General features: G+C 39.9%; 1 protein-coding gene across 2 annotated transcripts; it reads right to left on the minus strand.

The window, feature by feature from the left end:
* Nucleotides 1-564: 564 nt before the first annotated feature.
* Nucleotides 565-20,150, minus strand: THOC1 (THO complex subunit 1). 2 transcript variants are annotated; one of them, XM_081873238.1, is made up of 21 exons: nt 20,028-20,149; nt 17,864-17,937; nt 17,705-17,765; nt 16,166-16,232; nt 15,512-15,630; nt 14,718-14,766; nt 13,768-13,863; nt 13,346-13,428; nt 12,855-12,928; nt 11,461-11,569; nt 11,032-11,163; nt 10,629-10,729; nt 10,254-10,320; nt 9,973-10,023; nt 7,747-7,817; nt 7,002-7,100; nt 5,743-5,808; nt 4,697-4,780; nt 4,384-4,531; nt 3,672-3,750; nt 565-2,237 (listed from the first exon to the last, which is right to left on the minus strand). In XM_081873238.1, exons 1-21 carry the CDS (start codon nt 20,130-20,132, stop codon nt 1,942-1,944), a joined length of 2,031 nt encoding a protein of 676 aa, XP_081729364.1. In that variant the 5' UTR covers nt 20,133-20,149; the 3' UTR covers nt 565-1,941. The 2 variants fall into 2 exon arrangements, with proteins under 2 accessions (XP_081729364.1, XP_081729365.1); XM_081873239.1 differs by lacking the exon at nt 3,672-3,750 and having other exon boundaries at nt 2,069-2,237; nt 20,028-20,150.
* Between the last annotated feature and the right edge of the window lie 282 nt (nt 20,151-20,432).

Consider the following 20,432-nt stretch of genomic DNA (forward strand, 5'->3'; position numbering starts at 1 on the left):
CTTATTAAAAACTTATTTGAAGAGGAGCAATCTGCCTTCTTATACTGCATGTTGATGTTATATGCTTTTAAATGGGTTTAAATACTATGATGGGTTTCTGTAAGTTGGTGCTCTGTATAGAAGTCAATGTGTAAGCAGTCACTTCTCTTCCACCATATTCTTTCATCCTGTTCCTCCTAGAAATATTACAGGCTTAATAGTTGGTACACTTCCCTAGTCTTTCCTGCTACAAAGTCTTCAGTAGTAATTAGTTAAATACCTAGTAATAGCAGTAAATTATAAGCAAGAAAAATGGTGTAGTGGAGTTTCTGGCAACAGAAACCAACGGTGCCCAGCAAACCTAGGTCTGACAGCTTTCTAGGATTTGAATCAATTCAATGTGTTTGGTGAACAGTAAGGGATCTACAAGAAGCCACCAATTTAAAGCAGGCAGTATTGGTCTGTTTGTGTGTAGCTGGCTTCTTGTTTGATCATGGTCAGGCCCAAACTTGATTAGCTACAGCAATGGCACTGTATTGGTCAGGTATATAAGCATACCTAGGGAATGATGTGAAAGCAAATACATTCCTTATAAGAAAGCACACTTTATAATTTATGCACAGATAGGCGCTATGATACTTAAGAGTAATATGAACATATTAAGTGTGGTGTTTCACAACTTCAGCAGGGCAAGAGCAAGCATTTTCTGGGAAAGTGCATCGACTTTACCCATAAGAACATTTCATGCTTAAATCCCGGGGGTTCTTCCATAGCTCAGCTCATCTTTTCACACTGCATCACAAAAGGCAGGACAAAATGACCTGCTAAAGCACTAATTTGGTAAGCTTAAAGGGGAATCCTAATCAGCCTCTTCATATTGTGATCCTTTCTGGGCATATTTTAATTTTTGTTGCAGTGACAAGGCCTAGTAGCTCTGAAGTCAGAATATCTACAGCTGGAACAGAAACTAACAAAATGCCAGTTACCAGGAATTGACAAACCTTAATGAGCCAGACCCATAAATATATGTATTGCCCTTCACTGTACATCTATACTGTATCCTATATCCCACAGAGACTTTGTAGGACCTAGCACTCTAAAACAGCACTACAAAAGCCCAAGCCAAAACTGAACATCTAGTTATAACACTGCTATCAACAGGAGAGACTTCCACTACAATGAAGTACCTTAGACACTTGCTGTACATAAAATAGGTCTTCAAACGGTCATAATTTCATGCATAAAACACTACAAGCATAGAATGATCATTCATTAAGATTATTAAAAAGGTCTTTCCATGCCCTTAATAAGTAACCAGAGTAATTCAGCATGCTGCTCTCCTACTGTTTTGGCTTACACTTATCAAGCCCAGCCAACAAAGCTCTCAAGAGGTAGTGAGAATTTTAGTCTACACATCTGAAGGGCACCAGGTTTGCAAAGAATGATCTAGAGGCAGCTTTCTCTTGTGCATCATTTCCATACAGAACTAGGGGCAAGGGCAAGGAAAATACCATTCGATCAGTATTATATTGGGACCACTTTGTAACAGCAGTACAGTTCTGTTCAGTGGTTTCCCATTTGCTATAATACTAACACAAGTTTACTGAACAGGCACCTAATTTTCACTAAAGGACTTTACAACATTTTTAGCCACATGTAAATTGGGGAGGAATCCCTAACCAAGAGCAATAGTTCTCCAACCTTCATAGAATTTGAGCACTTAAGGCATCTCAAATTATGTAAGGACTATTTGTGTACTATGTCCCTTCACCACATTCCATGGAAAAAGTCAGTAACCTTCCTATCTGCTTTTGAACAGCTCTAACAATTCATTTATTCCTGGAATTTCTAGACAGAAGGTTACTTTAAAATGTTTTATTGCTTACCAAATTAAACTGATCTATCAAATGTTGGGTTGTTACTTAGCAACAACAGCTTCTTTTTCCTTGTTTAACATCTATTTTAGCTATTGTTTTCGCTATCGTTTGTTAGGCTTTCTGCAAGGTCATTTAATCCAGCTTTGTTCAATGCAGTAATCAGATTTTCCATTGTAGCGTGGATCCCTTCTTGGTCTTGCCAAGTTACAAGCAGCTGCTTAGCTCTCATCTTCACATCTTCACTATCTGATTCAATTTGCCTTATATCAGAGTCTTTCATTTCCAAATATGGGGCCAGAACATTCCAGTATTCCCCAAGCTTGTTAGCAAGCAACTCTATTTGTTCTCCTGTTACAAGTTTATCCCGTTGAGCATCTGGACCTAAAAGCAAACATAAAAAAGAATATTTAGAGAATAGCATTGTATAATGCAGCACTCAACAAAACCTGTTTCTGAAAACTAACAGCTTGTTAGGATTGTCCAGTTTCAGTAAAGAATTATCCTTTTACATTCATGCTTCCAAGTTTTATTTAAATTCTACTATCTTAAAATCATATTACAGAAGGTGCATTTGTGACTATAGACAGATCACTTGTTAGGCTACTTTTATACTCCCTGAAAGTGCAAACCTCCACCATTACTTTTAAGTCAATCCGTGATTTTAGACAGTTGTCTTCATTTACTAAACATTGAAATTGCCCAGCTGATTTGCATTTGTTTTGCAAGTTCGAAAGGAATCCCTAACTGCTCCAAAAGAAAGCTGCCTGTTCTCCAGTGTTAATGATTATTGTTTATTGGTCACATTCATTTACAATATATTTCAGAAACAGCCCTCAATGAAATGAAAACTGGATGGCCAAGAAGCGGGAAAAGGTTCACATGTAGCTGGTAAGAGACATTGTCAGGAAGGGGGTATTTGAACTTTTAAAAACAAGTAGGAGTGAGATACAGCAAAGGGAAAGGCAGATTTCTGCTGAAGTAAAGAGGATGGGAAGTAAAATTAGTAAACAAAAGAACAAAAGCTACTAAAATGAGAGAATGCAATAGAGCAGGGTAAGTAGCATAAGCAGGATTCCATTGAGGGAACTAAAGCAAGGCTGACTTTTCAGTACTATTGTGGAGGGTGGGGAGGCACTGATGAATAAGCATAGAAGACTTGCATGAAATTATAGAATGAATCAGAGAGCAAACAGGATATGAAGTGATCACATGAGGAAGGAAGACATCATGCAAATGAATTTAATAAGAAACACAAAAAATAAGCAGACCAAAAGGTATGGAAAGGAACGATCAAGGACAAGCCAAGTTTAGGGACAGACACTGATTCACAAATTGTGAGGCAGGAGATGGAACTGGAAGGATGGTCTTTGAAAACTAGCTTTAGAAGAAGAGGACAAATTCTCAAACTGACTTGCTTCAGGTGGAAATATATACCAATAGTTTTCATAGAACATAGCCGATGAGCGAGTGCAACTGTTGACAAGGTGATGCTGTTTTGGAAGAACAGAGTTTGCACAAAGGAGCTATGATAGATGCAGGAAAAAACCTCAAGAGACAGTACTCTCAAGGTCTACTCATTTATCAAGCACAGACTATCCATCAAGAAGGCCAGGGTGCAATAAAGTATGAAGGATTAGGAGGCCCTGGTTTTGTGCCTTTGTGTGGCTCCTCTTTCTGAACATGGGACTTAAGTATTATTACTGCTACTCAGAAGCAGTAGACAGGATGAACTTGGGGGGAATGTGGGTCTGCTCACATACTCCTTTTACAACACGTGTTGAGGAAAATGGGAAAACCCCAAGAACACAGTCTTACTTTCATTGTTTTCCTTTAACAAAGCATCATTATCTTCCTCATCTTCATCCTCGCCTGTTTTAATTTCTTCGGAAGGAGGCTATAATGAGAGAACTGAATATCACCGAATGGATTTGTATATAAAAAGAATTTGCTACATGGTGATTCCTGACCTACATGTAGCAGAACAGAGTTTACAAAGAGACAGTTGGAATTTATAAAGAAACCATACCTTGCTTTTATACAGACGTCTATTCTAAAACTACTACTAATCCTAATATTCTTTTAAGATACTGTAAATCAATGTTTCTAAGAATTCCCATGCAAAACTGCTAAGAAGACAGAAATTACATCCCATTGCAATGAAAATGAATTCTTAGTAACTGGTTCCAAAAAATAATCACTCGCTCAAATTGACTTCCCAGAACTAACTAAAAGCTTCATTGTCAAGACAAATTCCTGTTCTCTTATTTTTTCCTGTATATTAAAAGGCCAAGAGAATGTCCAGCCCACAAGGCTGAATCCTTCCAAGGAAGATCATGAGCCAAAATAAAAGTAGATGCAAAAAGGATCCTTTAAACCCCAAATTCATGTCTCCCTCCTGATGAGAGTTCTTTTCACAAATGCTAAATGTTACAAAGACAAAACACACAAACAAAATCATCTGCTTGCAGTTTAAGGGCAGAGTGTTATAGGCATTTAAATAAATAATCAAAGGTATTTTACTACTTACAGGTAGTTCTTTAGCTAATTTGATGACCATGTTTTCGAGGTATTCTGGTAAACTCTTGAATTGCTGATTGGTTGGCTGGAAGAAGTGGGGGCTTCTACGTGCCAATAGCCGTAGTGCTCTCCAGCCGTAGTTAGAATTATTCACAACCCTGCCATCAAAGTCAGAATTAGTGTGCCATTTGGCATCTAGGAAAAAGGAGCTTGTTTTCTCAGCTTTGTTGTGCAAGCCAAACTATGTTTGAAGCAGATGAACAAATCAGTGCAACATGGATGAGAAATGTAAACGGCAATGAAAAATGATCTGCAGTACATACTTAAACTCTTTATCAACCATGTTTTCGGGATCTGCCTGCTCAATAGCCTCTTCAAAGAACTCTTCCAAGGTTGGCATATATTCTCTAGAAAATAAAAGTCAGATTTAGTGTTTAACTTTCTAGACTGCCTTCATGTTTCCACGTCTTAGTTGCAATTCCTTCAATAGAAGAGTGGCCAACAATGAAATGAGAAAAAAATACTATTTTTTCTACTGTCATCAGCAGTTTTGATGTAGGTTCTATTGTGGTTGAACAGCTCAGTGAATTGAAGACTGTTCCTTTTACTGTGATATAGCATATCGGAATCTGTGAAACATGCAAAAAGTATTCCATCCATATCAAAGCATCAATAAATACTACTATTTGGATTAAATCCATGTTTGCAATTATAGGAACAAACATTATAGGTGAAATATCTAGCAGATGTCCTTTGTGATACCTCATGCCCTAATACCGGTAAGAAACTTACTGCAAGTCTCTTGATTATCTGCTCTCCCTCTCTACATTAATTCATTCAAATCACTTCATGGGTCTTCTGGCTTTCAGCTTTTTAAAACTGTTTTGAGTTTTTGTTTGTTTTACAATTAAGTGGTATATACATTCTATGAAATAAAATATGAAACAAAGAAATAATACAGCTTTCTCCAAGAAGCAGCTCCCATATGGGCAAGCCACCTTGAAAAACTGAAAGGCACAGTAAATAAAGTCAATTGACCTGACTAGGACTTGACAAAAATCATTTTTTTTAAAGAAGCAATGCTCCTTTTACAATATATATACACATTCACAGTCCCAGGTTATAATCTGAAGGCACATAAGGCCACCATCTGACTGAAGCTAAGCAGGTCTGGTTAGTGCCTGGATGGATGACCTAGAAACTACCTTGGGATCCATGGTGAACAAAACAGGATATAAATGTAATAAAATAAAGTGAGCAAACAAACATTATTATAAAACTGCCATATTACTTTAGGATGTACCACTGGCCACAAGAGTTCCAACTGGTTTTATTATGGACCACCCTGCCATATTTTCGTATGACTTACCGGGTCTCGGATTTACAAGCTTCCATGTTATCAGGGCATAAATTCCAGAGTCGAGTCAACTCTTCACTAAAATGAGAATGAAAAAGCAGGTCACTGCATTGTTATGAAGTGTGTTTTGATGAGCCAGATATTTTGCAAAGAGGGGCTTCTTCAAAGTGAAAAAAATTGCATTAATTGTCTAAAACACACATACACTCATTACTGTACCAAAATTCTCATGTAAAAGATCAGATCTTAACACCCTTAAATTCCTATGTAGGGAACTTCAATACACACTGTTCTGCTGTTTCTGAAATGAACACAGGCTCAGCAAGAAAGAGGCCCAAGTCTTAAGAAAAACTAAAATAGAGATAAAATGAACAGGAGATATTGCCAACAATTATGCATGGGCCTTGCAGCTGGGCCTTGTTCTGTCACTAGTCTTGGTCTGCTATAAAAGCTGTGGCCTTTTGGTCCTCCAGATATTGCTGAACTACATCTCCCATCAACCCCAGCAAGCACGGCCAATGGCTGAGGACGATGAGAGTTGCAGTTCAGCAACATCTGGAAGTCCAAAGGTTTCCCACACCAGCACTATATGATGACACTAGAGCAGGCATAGGCAAACTCAGCCCTCCCAGATGTTTTGGGACCACAACTCCCATCATCCCTAGCTAACAGGACCAGTGGTCAGGGATGATGGGAGTTGTAGTCCCCAAATATCTGGAGGGCCAAGTTTGCCTATGCCTGCACTAGAGAATCTTTTTTATTGCGGGCCACAGCTGTGGAATGCCCTTCCCCTGGAAATACAGATGGCAGAGATTTTGATGGGGCTCCACTAGCATGTAAAAATGTGTGGTGCAATGGGTCAATGGCTGTTAACCAGAAGGTTGGTAGTTCGAGCCTGCCCAGGTGCCGCTGTGGGCAGGATTCCTGCATTGCAGGAGTTAGACTCGACCCAACTCTACAATTCCATGATTCTATGATTTCATTTCTACAAGCATTCAAATTAAATGAGTAAGACTGCCCCCCTCCCCCTGGGCATTTTCATACTGCTGCACTCATTAACAGATGAATTACTTGGTTTGTTTAATCATTGTGTTTTCTGTTTTGCTGGGATCTTTTTAATGTGATGAACGGCAGCCTAAAAATGTCAGAAATAAATTTATTTATTGACATTCATAATTTAACCAAGCCTCAAAATAACCGTTTTCATATCATTAAGTGATCTCTAAAAGATTACAGATATATAGATGATGAAATAGAAAGGTTTAACATACTTCCCCATCAGAATTTTTCGGTTAGGTCCTTTCCCCAGGAAATCTTCAGGAACGGGTCTCTTTCGCACAAAGAGTCTTATTGGCGTGGGATCACTTGGTCTACAGAACAGATATGCTAAGGTTAACAAGCAGAATGGTGCAAAGAGGTACAGCTATTACCTGTTCTACCTTGGGCAAATAATTGTGTTTCTTTTGTATGTTAAAATGCCACCCCAAGCTCCTTAGACATTTTCCTTAGCTGTTCCTGAAAATCTCAAAGTAGAGGTCCATAAAATGACAAGAACCTACCAAGGTTATGTATCATGGGTAGGCAAACTAAGGCCTGGGGGCCGGATCCGGTCCAATCGCTTTCTAAATCTGGCCCACGGACGGTCCGGGAATCAGCATGTTTTTACGTGAGTAGAGTGTGTCCTTTTATTTAAAATGCATCTCTGGGTTATTTGTGGGGCATAGCAATTCATTCATTTTTTTAAAAAAAATATAGTCCGGCCCCCCACAAGGTCTAAGGGTCAGTGGACCGGCCCCCTGCTGAAAATGTTTGCTGACTCCTGTTATGTATCCGGGGCGGGGGGGGAAGAGCTCCCTGATATGAATTTGTTTCTAAATAGTTTAATATAATACAGCATAACCTGTTTATTAGCTTGAAAATGTTATATATAAACACAGGCATAACAAGATGATGAAGCCTTGAACCTGAATGTTGATCCGATATAATACAATCTCTAAACAACGTTTTTGAACTTACCTTTCCTTCACAAAACTTGGGCAACCTTCGTTTTTCCATGCATTCCAGTTCTCTTCAGTGTTTAATATGTGCTATAAAAGCAAAAACATATGAATGTGTCAGTGTGAGTTACTGTCACCTTCAGTATTAGCATTCTTCATTTAAAGAAATCTGCATTATGAATGTATCAGGTATCTAGGGTAGAGGTCAGAGGAGAAATACAATCTCTGTGTTTACTTCTGATAGTGGTAAAAGGTAATCTTTTTTTAATATGGGTTGGATTCAGAATTCTGTTCTATTCACAGGACACTCTTGCTAGAGGAAGAGTGTGGGAAGAAAAAAATTGCCAATTCCGCCTTCAGGCTCCTTAGTTCAGCAAAAATCTGCTTTAATTGAGGGACCTGCTGGAAGAGTGTTGCTGGTGGCACAGGGACTGCCAGCCTTCACTTGATCACACTTACAGGTAGGTAGCCGTGTTGGTTTGCCATAGTCAAAACAAAATAAAAAAATTCCTTCCAGTAGCACCTTAAAGACCAACTAAGTTAGTTCTTGGTATGAGCTTTCGTGTGCATGCACACTTCTTCAGATACACTGAAACAGAAGTTTCCAGACCCTTCTATATAGTGAGAAGGTGGGGAGGGGTATTACTCAGAAGGGTGGTGGGAATGGGTGATTGGCAGATAGCTGTGATGAGCCTGTTGACGACTCTTAACGACTGCAATAGGTCTTACAGGAAAAAGCAAGGGGTGAAAAGGTGAAAAATGGCTTTGTCATGTATAATGAGATAAGAATCCAATGTCTTTGTTCAGACCAGGTCTCTCCATGGTTTTAAGTTTGGTAATAAGTTGCAATTCAGCAGCTTCTCTTTCCAGTCTATTTCTGAAATTCCTTTGTAACAGAACAGCTACTTTGAGATCTTGTATAGAATGTCCTGGGAGATTGAAGTGTTCTCCTACTGGTTTCTCTGTCTTGTGATTCCTGATGTCCGATTTATGTCCGTTTATTCTTTGGCGTAAGGTTTGGCCTGTTTGTCCAATATAGAGAGCTGAAGGACACTGTTGGCATTTGATGGCATACACAATGTTAGACGATGAGCAATTAAATAGTCCCGAGATGGTATGTGTGATGTTGTTGGGGCCAGTAATGGTGTTGTCCAGGTGTATGTGGCAGCAAAGTTGGCATCTGGGTTTATTGCAGGCTCTGGTGCCAGTGTCCGTGTTAAGTCTGGTTGTAGTATTATTGTGGGTTAGGAGTTGTTTAAGATTGGGTGGCTGTCTGTAGGCAATGAAAGGTCTTCCTCCCAGAGCTTGAGAAAGAGAACTGTCATTGTCCAACATCACACATACCATCTCGGGACTATTTAATTGCTTATCGTCTAACATTGTGTATGCCATCAAATGCCAACAGTGTCCTTCAGCTCTCTATATTGGACAAACAGGCCAAACCTTACGCCAAAGAATAAACGGACATAAATCGGACATCAGGAATCACAAGACAGAGAAACCAGTAGGAGAACACTTCAATCTCCCAGGACATTCTATACAAGATCTCAAAGTAGCTGTTCTGTTACAAAGGAATTTCAGAAATAGACTGGAAAGAGAAGCTGCTGAATTGCAACTTATTACCAAACTTAAAACCATGGAGAGACCTGGTCTGAACAAAGACCTTGGATTCTTATCTCATTATACATGACAAAGCCATTTTTCACCTTTTCACCCCTTGCTTTTTCCTGTAAGACCTATTGCAGTCGTTAAGAGTCGTCAACAGGCTCATCACAGCTATCTGCCAATCACCCATTCCCACCACCCTTCTGAGTAATACCCTCCCCACCTTCTCACTATATAGAAGGGTCTGGTGACTTCTGTTTCAGTGTATCTGAAGAAGTGTGCATGCACACGAAAGCTCATACCAAGAACTAACTTAGTTGGTCTTTAAAGTGCTACTGGAAGGAATTTTTTTATTTTGTTTTGATCACACTGCATTTCATAAATGGAAAGACCCGTCCATTCGTAGAAGGGCATCTCTGTACCCAACCCCACACATATTCGTGCAACTTTGTCACAGTTCCAGGGAGAATATCTTGTAGTTAGAGGGCAAAGTGCCAGCAGACATTATCAGGTATAGCACTTGAAACTGTCAGGTATAGTACTTGAAACTGTCATTTCACTGTTTTGACGCAAACCACATTTAAGTGGATGGCACTCATCTAAAATTTTATTCAGTTCTATTTATGAAGACGTCACTCACCTCTACCATTTTTGAGAATCTCTCTCCATCGGGAGGATTTTCTGAAAGAAGCTGTTACCAGATGTCAAAGAGTTAGCCAAAGGTTGCAGCATCCAAAGTTAGGACTGCAGCTTCAGAAATATCATAAATACAAAGTAATATATTTTGGTTTCTAATTATCCAAATTGTGCTTCACAATCTAAATAGCTTAACCAAACTTGATTTTTCAAATGTAACAAAACCAAACCAAAACCAAAACCGACCAACGTGTACATATATTGCCCGCAGTCTATATCACTGACCTGGTAAACTAATTTTGTAGTATCTTCAATCCACAGAGACTGCTCATCTGTCAAAATGTAGTTTGAACTAGAAAGCAAGCCACCACATATGTCAAGAAAACTGAAGTTCCGCATATTTAAGTTAATAATTTGAGTATTAATGATTCCCACCCCCATGGTCCCTGAAGAGCTGTTCTGGAAGGTTCATGGACCCATTAGAAATGGATGTGAGGCTGCAAGGGAAAGGAAGTATTGGTGAAAATGCCCACCTCCTAGATCACAGTTCCCTCTTCCATTCTGGGGAACAATAAAAAAAAGTTTCTCCAGGGATTTTATACAGGTAAAAATAAAGCATTTAAAAAGCGAATTAGTTCAAATTCAATAATACTAGCCTACCTTTTAAATTTCACCTGTCCCTTTAGATACTGAAATAATATTAAATACTGCAATAGGATGTGTCGGCGGAAGTTGCTGTCACTCAGCTGTAAATCCATTAACTGAAAGAAAAGATGCACAGATGGATAGAAAGGCTCCTGCAATGTATTTTACAACATAAATGGAAATACAGAGCGGTAAAAGTTAACCATGGGCCCAACAATGCAGGATGGGTTGTATCCTGTATCAGTTCTACTCAAAGCAGGCCCACTGAAATTAATGATAATTTCAACAGGTCTACTATGAATTGATCTTAGTTGAAGACCACCCAATATTCCAACTAATGATTGCCCATTGGTAAGATAACACTCCTTTGCCCACAAAAGCTAGTTTTCATGCAAGTTAAGAACAACAAAGACAATACCTTCTCACTTGTGAGAAATTTAGCAAAGTAAACATGCTCCCCGCCAGCTTTCAGCTCTTCCAATTTCTTTCTCGACGCTTGGGTGTCATCCAACTTGTAGCTCTTAAAGACAGCCAATACTTCTTCAGAGTACTTGTTAAAATTGAAAAAAAAATACAATATTTAAGGACAATCACATCCACAAATCAGACCTGAAATTTGATATGCACAATGCTGATCTACTGATGCTCCTTTGCAGAGTCCAACTTTAACATTTACCTACTCTGTCAAACACTATACACAGCCTGGCGTCAGTTCATTTATCAAGGACCTACACGTCCTCCAATGATATATGCCATCATCTGTCAATACCGTTTACACAGGTCAAACAGGGCAGTTACACAGCAAAAAGAGGGCACACAAAACAGAAATAGAGTCACAAAGCATTACCTTCAGAAACGTTTTCCACGAAACCTTTTCGTAACATTGCACTGGATTCCGAAAGTAATCTTGAAGTGACCAGAACTTTCTATACAGGTTGTAATCTATTGGAATGGAACTAACAAAATATTTAACATATAAACTCTTAACACACTTCTGCTTATTCCTGAAGATACATTCATTTATCATTTAAATTTATACCCCACTTGAGGTGCCCAATTAAAATGAACACACGAATGCAGGCAGGAAACTTTCCCAAGTTCCCTCTTCAACTCATAGAATTAATGTGAAAGTCGTTAATGGTAAATGCCTCTCTGTTAAGCATCCCCTTTTAGAAAATGCTGTATATAACTAAATAATAAATAATAATAAATAAATAGTGGCTGTGGAATGTCTCTAGTGAATGATGACATTTTTAATTAAGAAGCTACAATGTTATGAATTCTCTATTTTAAAAAAATCTTGCACACCTGAAGGAAAGCATTATTTGCCTCGGCTATGCTTACTACTGTATTTTTCGCTCTATAGGATGCACCCGACCATAGGACGCACCTTGTTTTAGAGGGGGAGAAGAAGAAAAAAAATTCTCCCCCTCTCTGCTCAGCGCCCCATCAGCGAAGCGGCAGGAGAAACGGAGCCCCTTCCATTTCTCCTCCCACTTGGCTGAAGGGGTGCTGCGCAGCTCTCCCTCTCTGCTGAAGCCAGGAGAGTCTTGCTCTCCTGGCTTCAGCAAAAGGAACCTGAAGCCTCCGGAGCGAACCGACCCCTCTTGCTCTCCAGGCTTCAGCGAAAGCAATGCGAAGCCTCTGGAGCGTGGAGGGAGCGCTCCCACTGTGCTTCGGAGGCTTCGCGTTGCTATCACTGAAGCCAAGGAGCCTGCATTCGCTCCATAGGACGCACACACATTTCCCCTTAATTTTTGGAGGGGGAAAAGTGCGTCCTATAGAGTGAAAAATACAGTAGTTCTAACCACACTTCTCATTCGGTTCCTTAAACATGACAGCAAAGACCTGATAATCCACCAATACAGCTCCAATTTTCGATTGTCACAAAACAGTGGCAGAGGACACTCTTGCAACCATTTCAGTCAAAGCTAGCTAATCAAATTAACTGCATTATGTGTATCACTAGCCACCCAGAAATATTTTCCACTCCAATACAAGCTAGTTGGATGAAACTGTTTATAAACATTATCCTGAATATATCATCATGGATAAGAGGACATGGAATCTGTGCCCTCCAGATGTTCCTGGACTACAACTGGGACTTATGGGAGCTATCGTTCCTTAATAACTGGAGGACCAAGGGCTCCCCACCCCTGCTCTAGCCACAGAAAATATTTCATGCATCTCCCCCCCCCCATTTTAGAACAAACAAATGGATAAATTGGTCTAAAAGCTTACCAGCTTGTAGGAGCTTCATCATCTCCCATCTCACCTTCCTCTACATCCATCCCTTCATCTCTCTCCTCAACATGCTGAAGAGAAAGAGGGCATTTAGAATTAATAACGCTGAAAAAGGCTTTGCACCAGAAAATTAGGAGATGCAGATTAAAGATTAAAATATTATTTATCACAGGAATTCTAAGTAATTAGTAAACTACAAAGGGCTCAGAAAAGATACAGCAATTTCCTCCACCTTGTGCCTTCTCCCCTTAAGACTCCAGTTTAGAAAAGTGCTAAAATTTAAAACCGATGCTTAAAATAAATTATGTTCACATGTATATTAGTAAGTAACTGAAGAATTTTTTTTATTGTTTGCCCTCTTTAGAGAGTTGCATGTGTATTTGTTCAGTATATAGAAAGCAGAGTGCTATTTTATGCCTTGTTTCCCACAGAATGGAAAATATAATAGAAAATATAAGATAATAGAAAACAAAAAGAAGATGACCCACCTTCTGTCCAAGGGTGCTGTCTTGCTCACTGGTATTATAAACTGTGATATTTTCCAAATTAAATTGACTTTGCAAATTAAGCCCTGTAGAAAAAAGGATGCACATTAAAAGCCAAGAAAAACAGAGGAAAGAATTATATCCAAAACCCAATAAGACATTTGTAACTTGCATATGTCAATTTACAGAATATAAGATATGATGTTTCCCATCAACAGTATAAAAATCAATCACTGTACTTTAGCTACAATTAAGCAAGACAGGAAATGTCTACCATTACCACCTTCAGAGATTTCCTTGGCTAAGGCAGGCTAGACAACTAAACAGATTACAAGCATAATAAAATTAGTAAAGAACTTAAGATATGCAGCAGACTTCCATTTTTCCATTTGAGTATGTTTATGTCATACACTAACAAATCTCACCTGATTTTTCTGAAAGTGGGAATAATCTAGCCAGGAATAGCTGGATTCTTCCACAGAATACTGTATTTTGGGATTTAGACAATCGTCTCAGGAGGTCTAAACAAAGAGATAAATAAGGAGAATATGTTTATCTTATCATGGCTCCATAATTTTTATAATTTGTCATGGGCAGACTGTGGTATGTTAAGGAGCTGATAAATGTCCTACAGGCAACCAACTTCTTCACTTCCCTCGCTTGGCTAACTAAGACCAGCAGCAGAGTGTGGCTTCCCAGCCAGGGCAGGAACACCCAGGCGTGCCCAGGGGCAGGGCTTGAGAGGGCATTGTGAGGACACAGCAGGGGAGAGGCCCCACCATGCCACTGGCTAAGACTGCAGTCCTAATCTCAGTGAGAAGCAGACCCAAACAAACTCACTAGGAACTACTTATGAGCAATCATGCAGTAATTCTCTGAACTTCGAATATATACACAATACTAATACCCTGTTCCAAAGAGTTCAAACTAAAGCACATGTTTGGCTGCAACATGAAATAGCTTTTGATCTTCAATTGTGTAATAATAATAATAATAATAATAATAATAATAATACCCCACCCATCTGGCCAGGATTTCCCCAGCCACTCTGGGCGGCTTACAGCATATCTAAAAAATTATAGCACCTGATACAGGGCTGCTTTCAGATGTCTTCTAAAAGTCAGATAGTTGTTTATTTCCTTGACACCTGATGGGAGGGCGTTCCACAGGGCAGGTGCCACTACCAGGAAAGCCCTCTGCCTGGTTCCCTGTAACCTCGCTTCTTGCAGTGAGGGAACTGCCAGAAGGCCCTCGGAGGTGGACCTCAGTGTCTGGAGTGTTCAAATGTAGTTGGCTTGGAGACGAGTGAAGTTTCCATGAACTGAACTGAAAGTTGTGCAAACTGGGGATGAAGTGGAGAAACAAGACTACTCACCATTGCACATTCTCAGCAAGTAATTCTTTCCTGCTGAATAAAACGTGTTCTAAAAATAAAGTACCAAAAGGTTGTGATCAGTTAACATTTTAAGTAAGAAGGTTGGAGGTTACACTGATACTGTAAATAAATCCACTTAACTGTAGAAGAACAGTCACTTTATATCAGGCCACGCCCAGAGAATGCTTGTGGACAACTTGCCCACAGCAAGATTATGGGTGACAATCAATTATGTACATCCACTTGTGCAACAAAAAATCCACTTGGGTCACAGGACATCCTGTTTCTCTTAAACACGTCTCCAGCTCTTTGTGTGCCCCCAGAGTCTGCTACAGAGAGTTCCTCAACTCTCCAGACCAGATTTTGGTGGTATATGGGGGCCACAGAGTAGAGGAAAGGAAGGGAGAAGCCCTGTGAATTCCCATTATATATTAATTAATATATCAATTATTTCCAGTCAGTCAGTCAGAAATGTTCTTAAAGAAAAAACACAATGTAGCAAAACAAAATTAATTTAAAGTGTTTCAATCCAAAATTACACCAAACATACAACTTCAGAACAGCAGACTTTAAACAGCACCTCACAGGTCACATCCTGCATGGGGCGCAACAGTAGTGCCAAGCACCACCTTCTAGGATCATCCTTCCAGAAAGGGTGAGTTATTGCTTCTTTCTTTTCTTTCTTGCAACTAATGGCTTAACAAAGCTATATATCACAGGTATATATAGGAAAGCAATACAGAAACCCAAAAGTCTTCTAATAATCAAATCTATCCTGGAACAATAATACTTACAGATTTCCATGTAGTTACATTCTTTTCCACAAAGGTGAAAATTTTATCACATTGATCCAAAGGAAGGCAATCCAAAACATCTCCCAAGAGGACAAAAGGGGTTGATGCAGTGCAGATACCTTCATGGGTCAGAATACATGTATATATTAGCTTCAGGAATTTTTAAGAGACTTGCAATTTGTTTATGTTGAAAGACTTTTCAATTCAGTGTACAATCTAATCAAAATATGTTTTACTCGATTTACAGGTGCAATTCTTTAAATCTAGTCTTACAGCCCAATTCTCTCTCTCTCTCTCTATATATATATATTTACCCAAAAGTAAGTCCCACTGTCTTCAGTAATGCTTACTTCCTAGCGTATTTAGCACTGCAGCCTTAGAAAACAGTAGACGTTTAAAAGCAATTTCAGTTCAGTTGTTGTCAAATAGGAATGAAAAGCTAGTAGTAATTACTAATAGAAAAACTTGGTATCAAGCCACTCAGTGTCCCCTCCTCACAGAAAAAGACCCCAATTGGCTGCACGGTGCCAGAACGTTACAAAATATTATTTAAGGAGTATTTAAAGCAGGGTTTTTAATTATTTTATTCTATTTTATTTATTGTAAGCCACCTGTAAATTTTATAAACAAGCAGAAAAACTGTTCCACACTCACCTTCTGTGACCCCACTAATAACAAGTGATATGATAGCCAGGACATTTTCACAGGAAGCTTGGTTTATCTGAACAAATATAGTACAAAGTAAACATTACTTTACAGGTGAAAAATCCACTAAAAACCAACAGCCACACCAGCACATTGTCAAGAAACAACATTAAACTGCTACAATGGCTTAAAGCAGACTTTCCAAATGTGTTACCCTCTAGATGCTTTGGAGCACAACTGCCATTAGTCCCAGCCAGCATGGCCAATGGTAAAGGATGATGCAAGCTGATGTTCAGAAGATCTGAAGGGTAACACATCTGGAAAGGCTGACTTAGACAAAAGCAAGTGAAGCAGGACTTAAAGCTAACTAGTAACAATGCAGGTTTCTCCAAGACATTTATAGTCTGCTTAATTATTTGCATTTCTAAGCGGCATACATAAAAACAATTTAAAAAATCATAAAACCGAACACTACTTTAAAATGCCTCCTTAGTCGTGTGCCTGATGTTCAGCAAGGAGAGAATTTCACAGGCTTGGTCCACTACATTGAATGTACAACTTCTAGTAGTTACAAGCGATGCATCTGACCCATGAGGAACCACCAACAGAGACTCCCCCCCCCCCCAAAATCTCAGTGACTGGGCCAGGATAGAGGGGATCAAGCATTCCTTAAGCTATCCTGGACCCATGTTGTAAAGGGCCTTGTAAATGAATTCAAGAACCTTGAACCTTTCCTGGTAACATATGAGTAACCTGAGCAAGCTTTTAAGCACCACTGTTATGCACTGGCAGTAGTCTTTCCCTATCACTAGTATAGCTGCAGCACATTGCACCAGCTGAAGCTTCTAGACCAGACACAAGAGCAGCTGCACATAGGCTGCATTGCAATAATCAAGTCTTGTGGGCCCTGCAACATTGAAGAGGGCCCTCAGGAGTGACTGTATCAACAGCTGTCTTCATCTGCCCATCCCACAACAAGACCAGGGCCTCAACAGGGTCCCCAGCTCCATCTCATGTGAAATCCCCCAGAGCAGTCAGGAACCTATCTGGTTCCATTGTCTCTTGGTGAAGACCATCTGAATGGTTTCCTCACTCCCTCAGAGTGGGGCTGCTACCAGAACTCCAAACTTCACCAGGAAGTGTTCCCACCCTCACAATAGGTTATGACCACCTCTCTCCTCACTAGGGACAAGGACCAAATCAAGGGTATGCCCTGCTCTGTGTGTTGGGTTGGTGACTATCTGGGACAGTCCTGGTTGCTATGGAAATCATGTGATCTTGAGCTAGCCCTGAAGCAACCTCAACATGGATGCTGCAGTTGTCCAGGACCACAGTCCAGGTTTCCTCCAACACAACACCAAGAAATTATAGTTTTTGGTTCTTCAAAAAGATCAATCAAAGCATTGAAGGTTCAACTGATTTGGTGACTTCCCTTAGTGGTCATATTTTTCCTGACGCATCAGAAGTAATTATACATTTTTTACTTCGAAAGGAACCATACACTTTCTACTGACAGTGATATGTAGAGTTACAACAAGTAGTACTCACAATTTCTTCTTCCAAGGCAACTCTGAAAGCTTGATCCAGGGTAAACTTTTTTTCATTTTCACTACCAGAGGAGAAAAGCGTTAAGACTATTTTGCCAAAGCCTACCATATCAACATAATTAAATACATGTTAGGAAACAAAAAGCAAACTAAAGGTTACCTTCCAGGTATCTGGCTGAAGGCACTCAGTAAAGGTTTAATAGTTTTGTTCTTAAGTGCATCTCGAGTTGAGTTCTGAGAAGAAAAGGCAAGTGGGAAAGATTAGTAGTATTTTTAAGTAGTAGTTTTAAGTAGTATTTCTATTCAATACTATGTGTAAATCTATATCAAAATTAATTTATAACCCACCTTTCTTGCATGATGGTATTTAAGATGGGTAACATATGGTTCCCAGGCACAAATCAGAACTGCTTCACTTTAGCAAAGTTTATGCATTGGGGCCTTCTCACCACAACCATGGATAATAGGGATTTTAAAGTTCCATATTTACTTAGAATTTAATTGCTCTAGTACTTTAAGTCCAAGACTTTACTCATATGAAAACATGCTATAACTCATAGCACAGCCTAAACCAAAACTAGACTTGTCTAACCAGACTGACTTTATATCATTAGCGTTCAAATTATAATTGAATATCTTCAGTACAAGGAAAGAATTCATGACTTATGTGCACTCAGACCATAAAATCTTCTTGGGTCATTCCAAATCAAGTGATCAAACTTTTAATGGTTGTTGTTTTTACCTCGTGTCATTTTCTTAACATTTTGTACACTTGTTGAACAATCAAAACTAAGTTTAAATCTAAAATTTAAACTGTTTATCCTATCCCCTTTTTGAGACAATTCGAAATAATAAATGTAAGCATAAAATGTGCTTCAAGGTTTGTGTATTCTATACTTAAAGCTTTTAAACACTGCAAAAATGCATGCCCTTAGCCATGCAGTTTTGAAAACAGATATGGAAATGTAACATGATGGGTAAAGGTAAAGGTAAAAGACCCCTGGACAGTTAAGTCCAATCAAAGGTGACTACGGGATGCGGTGCTTCCATAAGCACAATCCAAACCATAGTTTCTCAGAACAAAGCACTACATATTTAAGTATTATTTACTCTCAACTAAGTAGACTTAGGAGTGCATCCATTCACCTCTGCAAATAACAAACAAATGTGCTTTTGATTGAATTAGGGCCAATTCACATGATTAAACTGGAATGTTTGGAATACAGACTGAATAAGTCTAAACAAAATCAGGCTACAATGAAATACTCATGTGACTACATTTTACCAGTGTATAACTCAATCTAAGCAAACCACCTGAAAGCGGGCTGAGTTCCTTTTAGAATTAGAGATGAGATAATGAATTACAGTGATTATACCGAATGTTAAACTTGCTATTACATTATTATATATTACATTCAGCTGTTATACACGTCCCTCACTAGTTGTCTGTAGCAATAAACAGTGATTTGTATGAATGAACATCACCACAGGTCCAGCAAGCTACTTCTATTTACACTCCTTTCTCCACACACCAATTAAAGGTGCAGAAACCTTTGGGCATCTGACCACCCTACCGGAAGCAAAATTTCGACATCTTCTCAAGGAGGACAATGTCGCCCTGTGGTGGGTTATCAGCAAACAGCTGTTATTGCTGTTCCTTATATCCCACCGAAGACAGGAGTGCCTGGCGTGCTCTGGTCCATGGGGTCACGAAGAGTCGGACACGACTGAACGACTAAACAACAACATATCCCACCATTCATTTCCACAATAAAGATACGGGCATTGAAAACGAAGCTAAAAACACAATTCCAAAGTGCAGAAGATATCAGCGTTGAAATGTGGTCGATACAAATGTAAGTGATGTCCCTCTTATTAATACTCAACAACAGGTCTGAAGCCTATGGCTTTAGGGGGGAGGGTGGGAAACGGTCAGGTAGAGAGGGAGCTCCGTAATAATAATAATAATAATAATAATAATAATAATAATAATAATATATTTTTCAAAATATTATTTATACCCCGCCCTCCCCAGCCCACGGCGCGGCCACCGAGGGAAGCCACGTCCACCGAAAATGCTACATTTCTAAACACATTTATTGGGTAGGACGGGTGTGAGTGTGTCGTTTTTTCGGGGGTGGTGGCATGCAGAAAGCAGCGTGGGCTTCTCTCCCCGCGCCCCCAACCCAGTTCGTCCCCATCCATTCCGGATACAAGCGGGGGTGAAAAGGGAGCTCAAGCGAAAAGGACAGGCGCTCGGGAAGCCCCAGCTCTCCGGAGTCGCCAGCGGCGGCATTCGCGCCCCAGCCCGCCTCCCCGCTCACCGTGAAACGCAGCCGCGCCTCAGGCAGGCTGAAGAGCGGCGGCGGCGACATAGCACCTCCTGGAAGACTCGGCGAACAACCGGCGGCCCGCTCTGGTGACGCCATCCCTTTGCGACTGCGGAAGTCCGAAGGCAGCCGCGAGCGCCCCCTCCTGTCCCGGAGGAGTCTTTTTAGCGCCGAGAAAAGGGCGTCTCGGAAGAGGAGGAGGAGCTTCGAGGATTCTGAACCACGTGACTGCTCTCTGCCCATTCAACTCTCGCGTCGTCCTGCCTCGTTTTATTCTCAGTTCGTTTTGTGGCGAGGGAAGTATGGCTCGCTGCCTCTCCACCTTAGTTTGATCTTTCCTATTAGTTCCTTCTAAGAAGCATTAGCTTTCTTATTTTCCTAAACCCAGAGTCCCAGCAT

This window comes from Podarcis erhardii (genome assembly GCF_964252035.2).
Source record: "Podarcis erhardii genome assembly, chromosome: 8".
NCBI classification, from domain to species: Eukaryota; Metazoa; Chordata; class Lepidosauria; order Squamata; family Lacertidae; genus Podarcis; species Podarcis erhardii.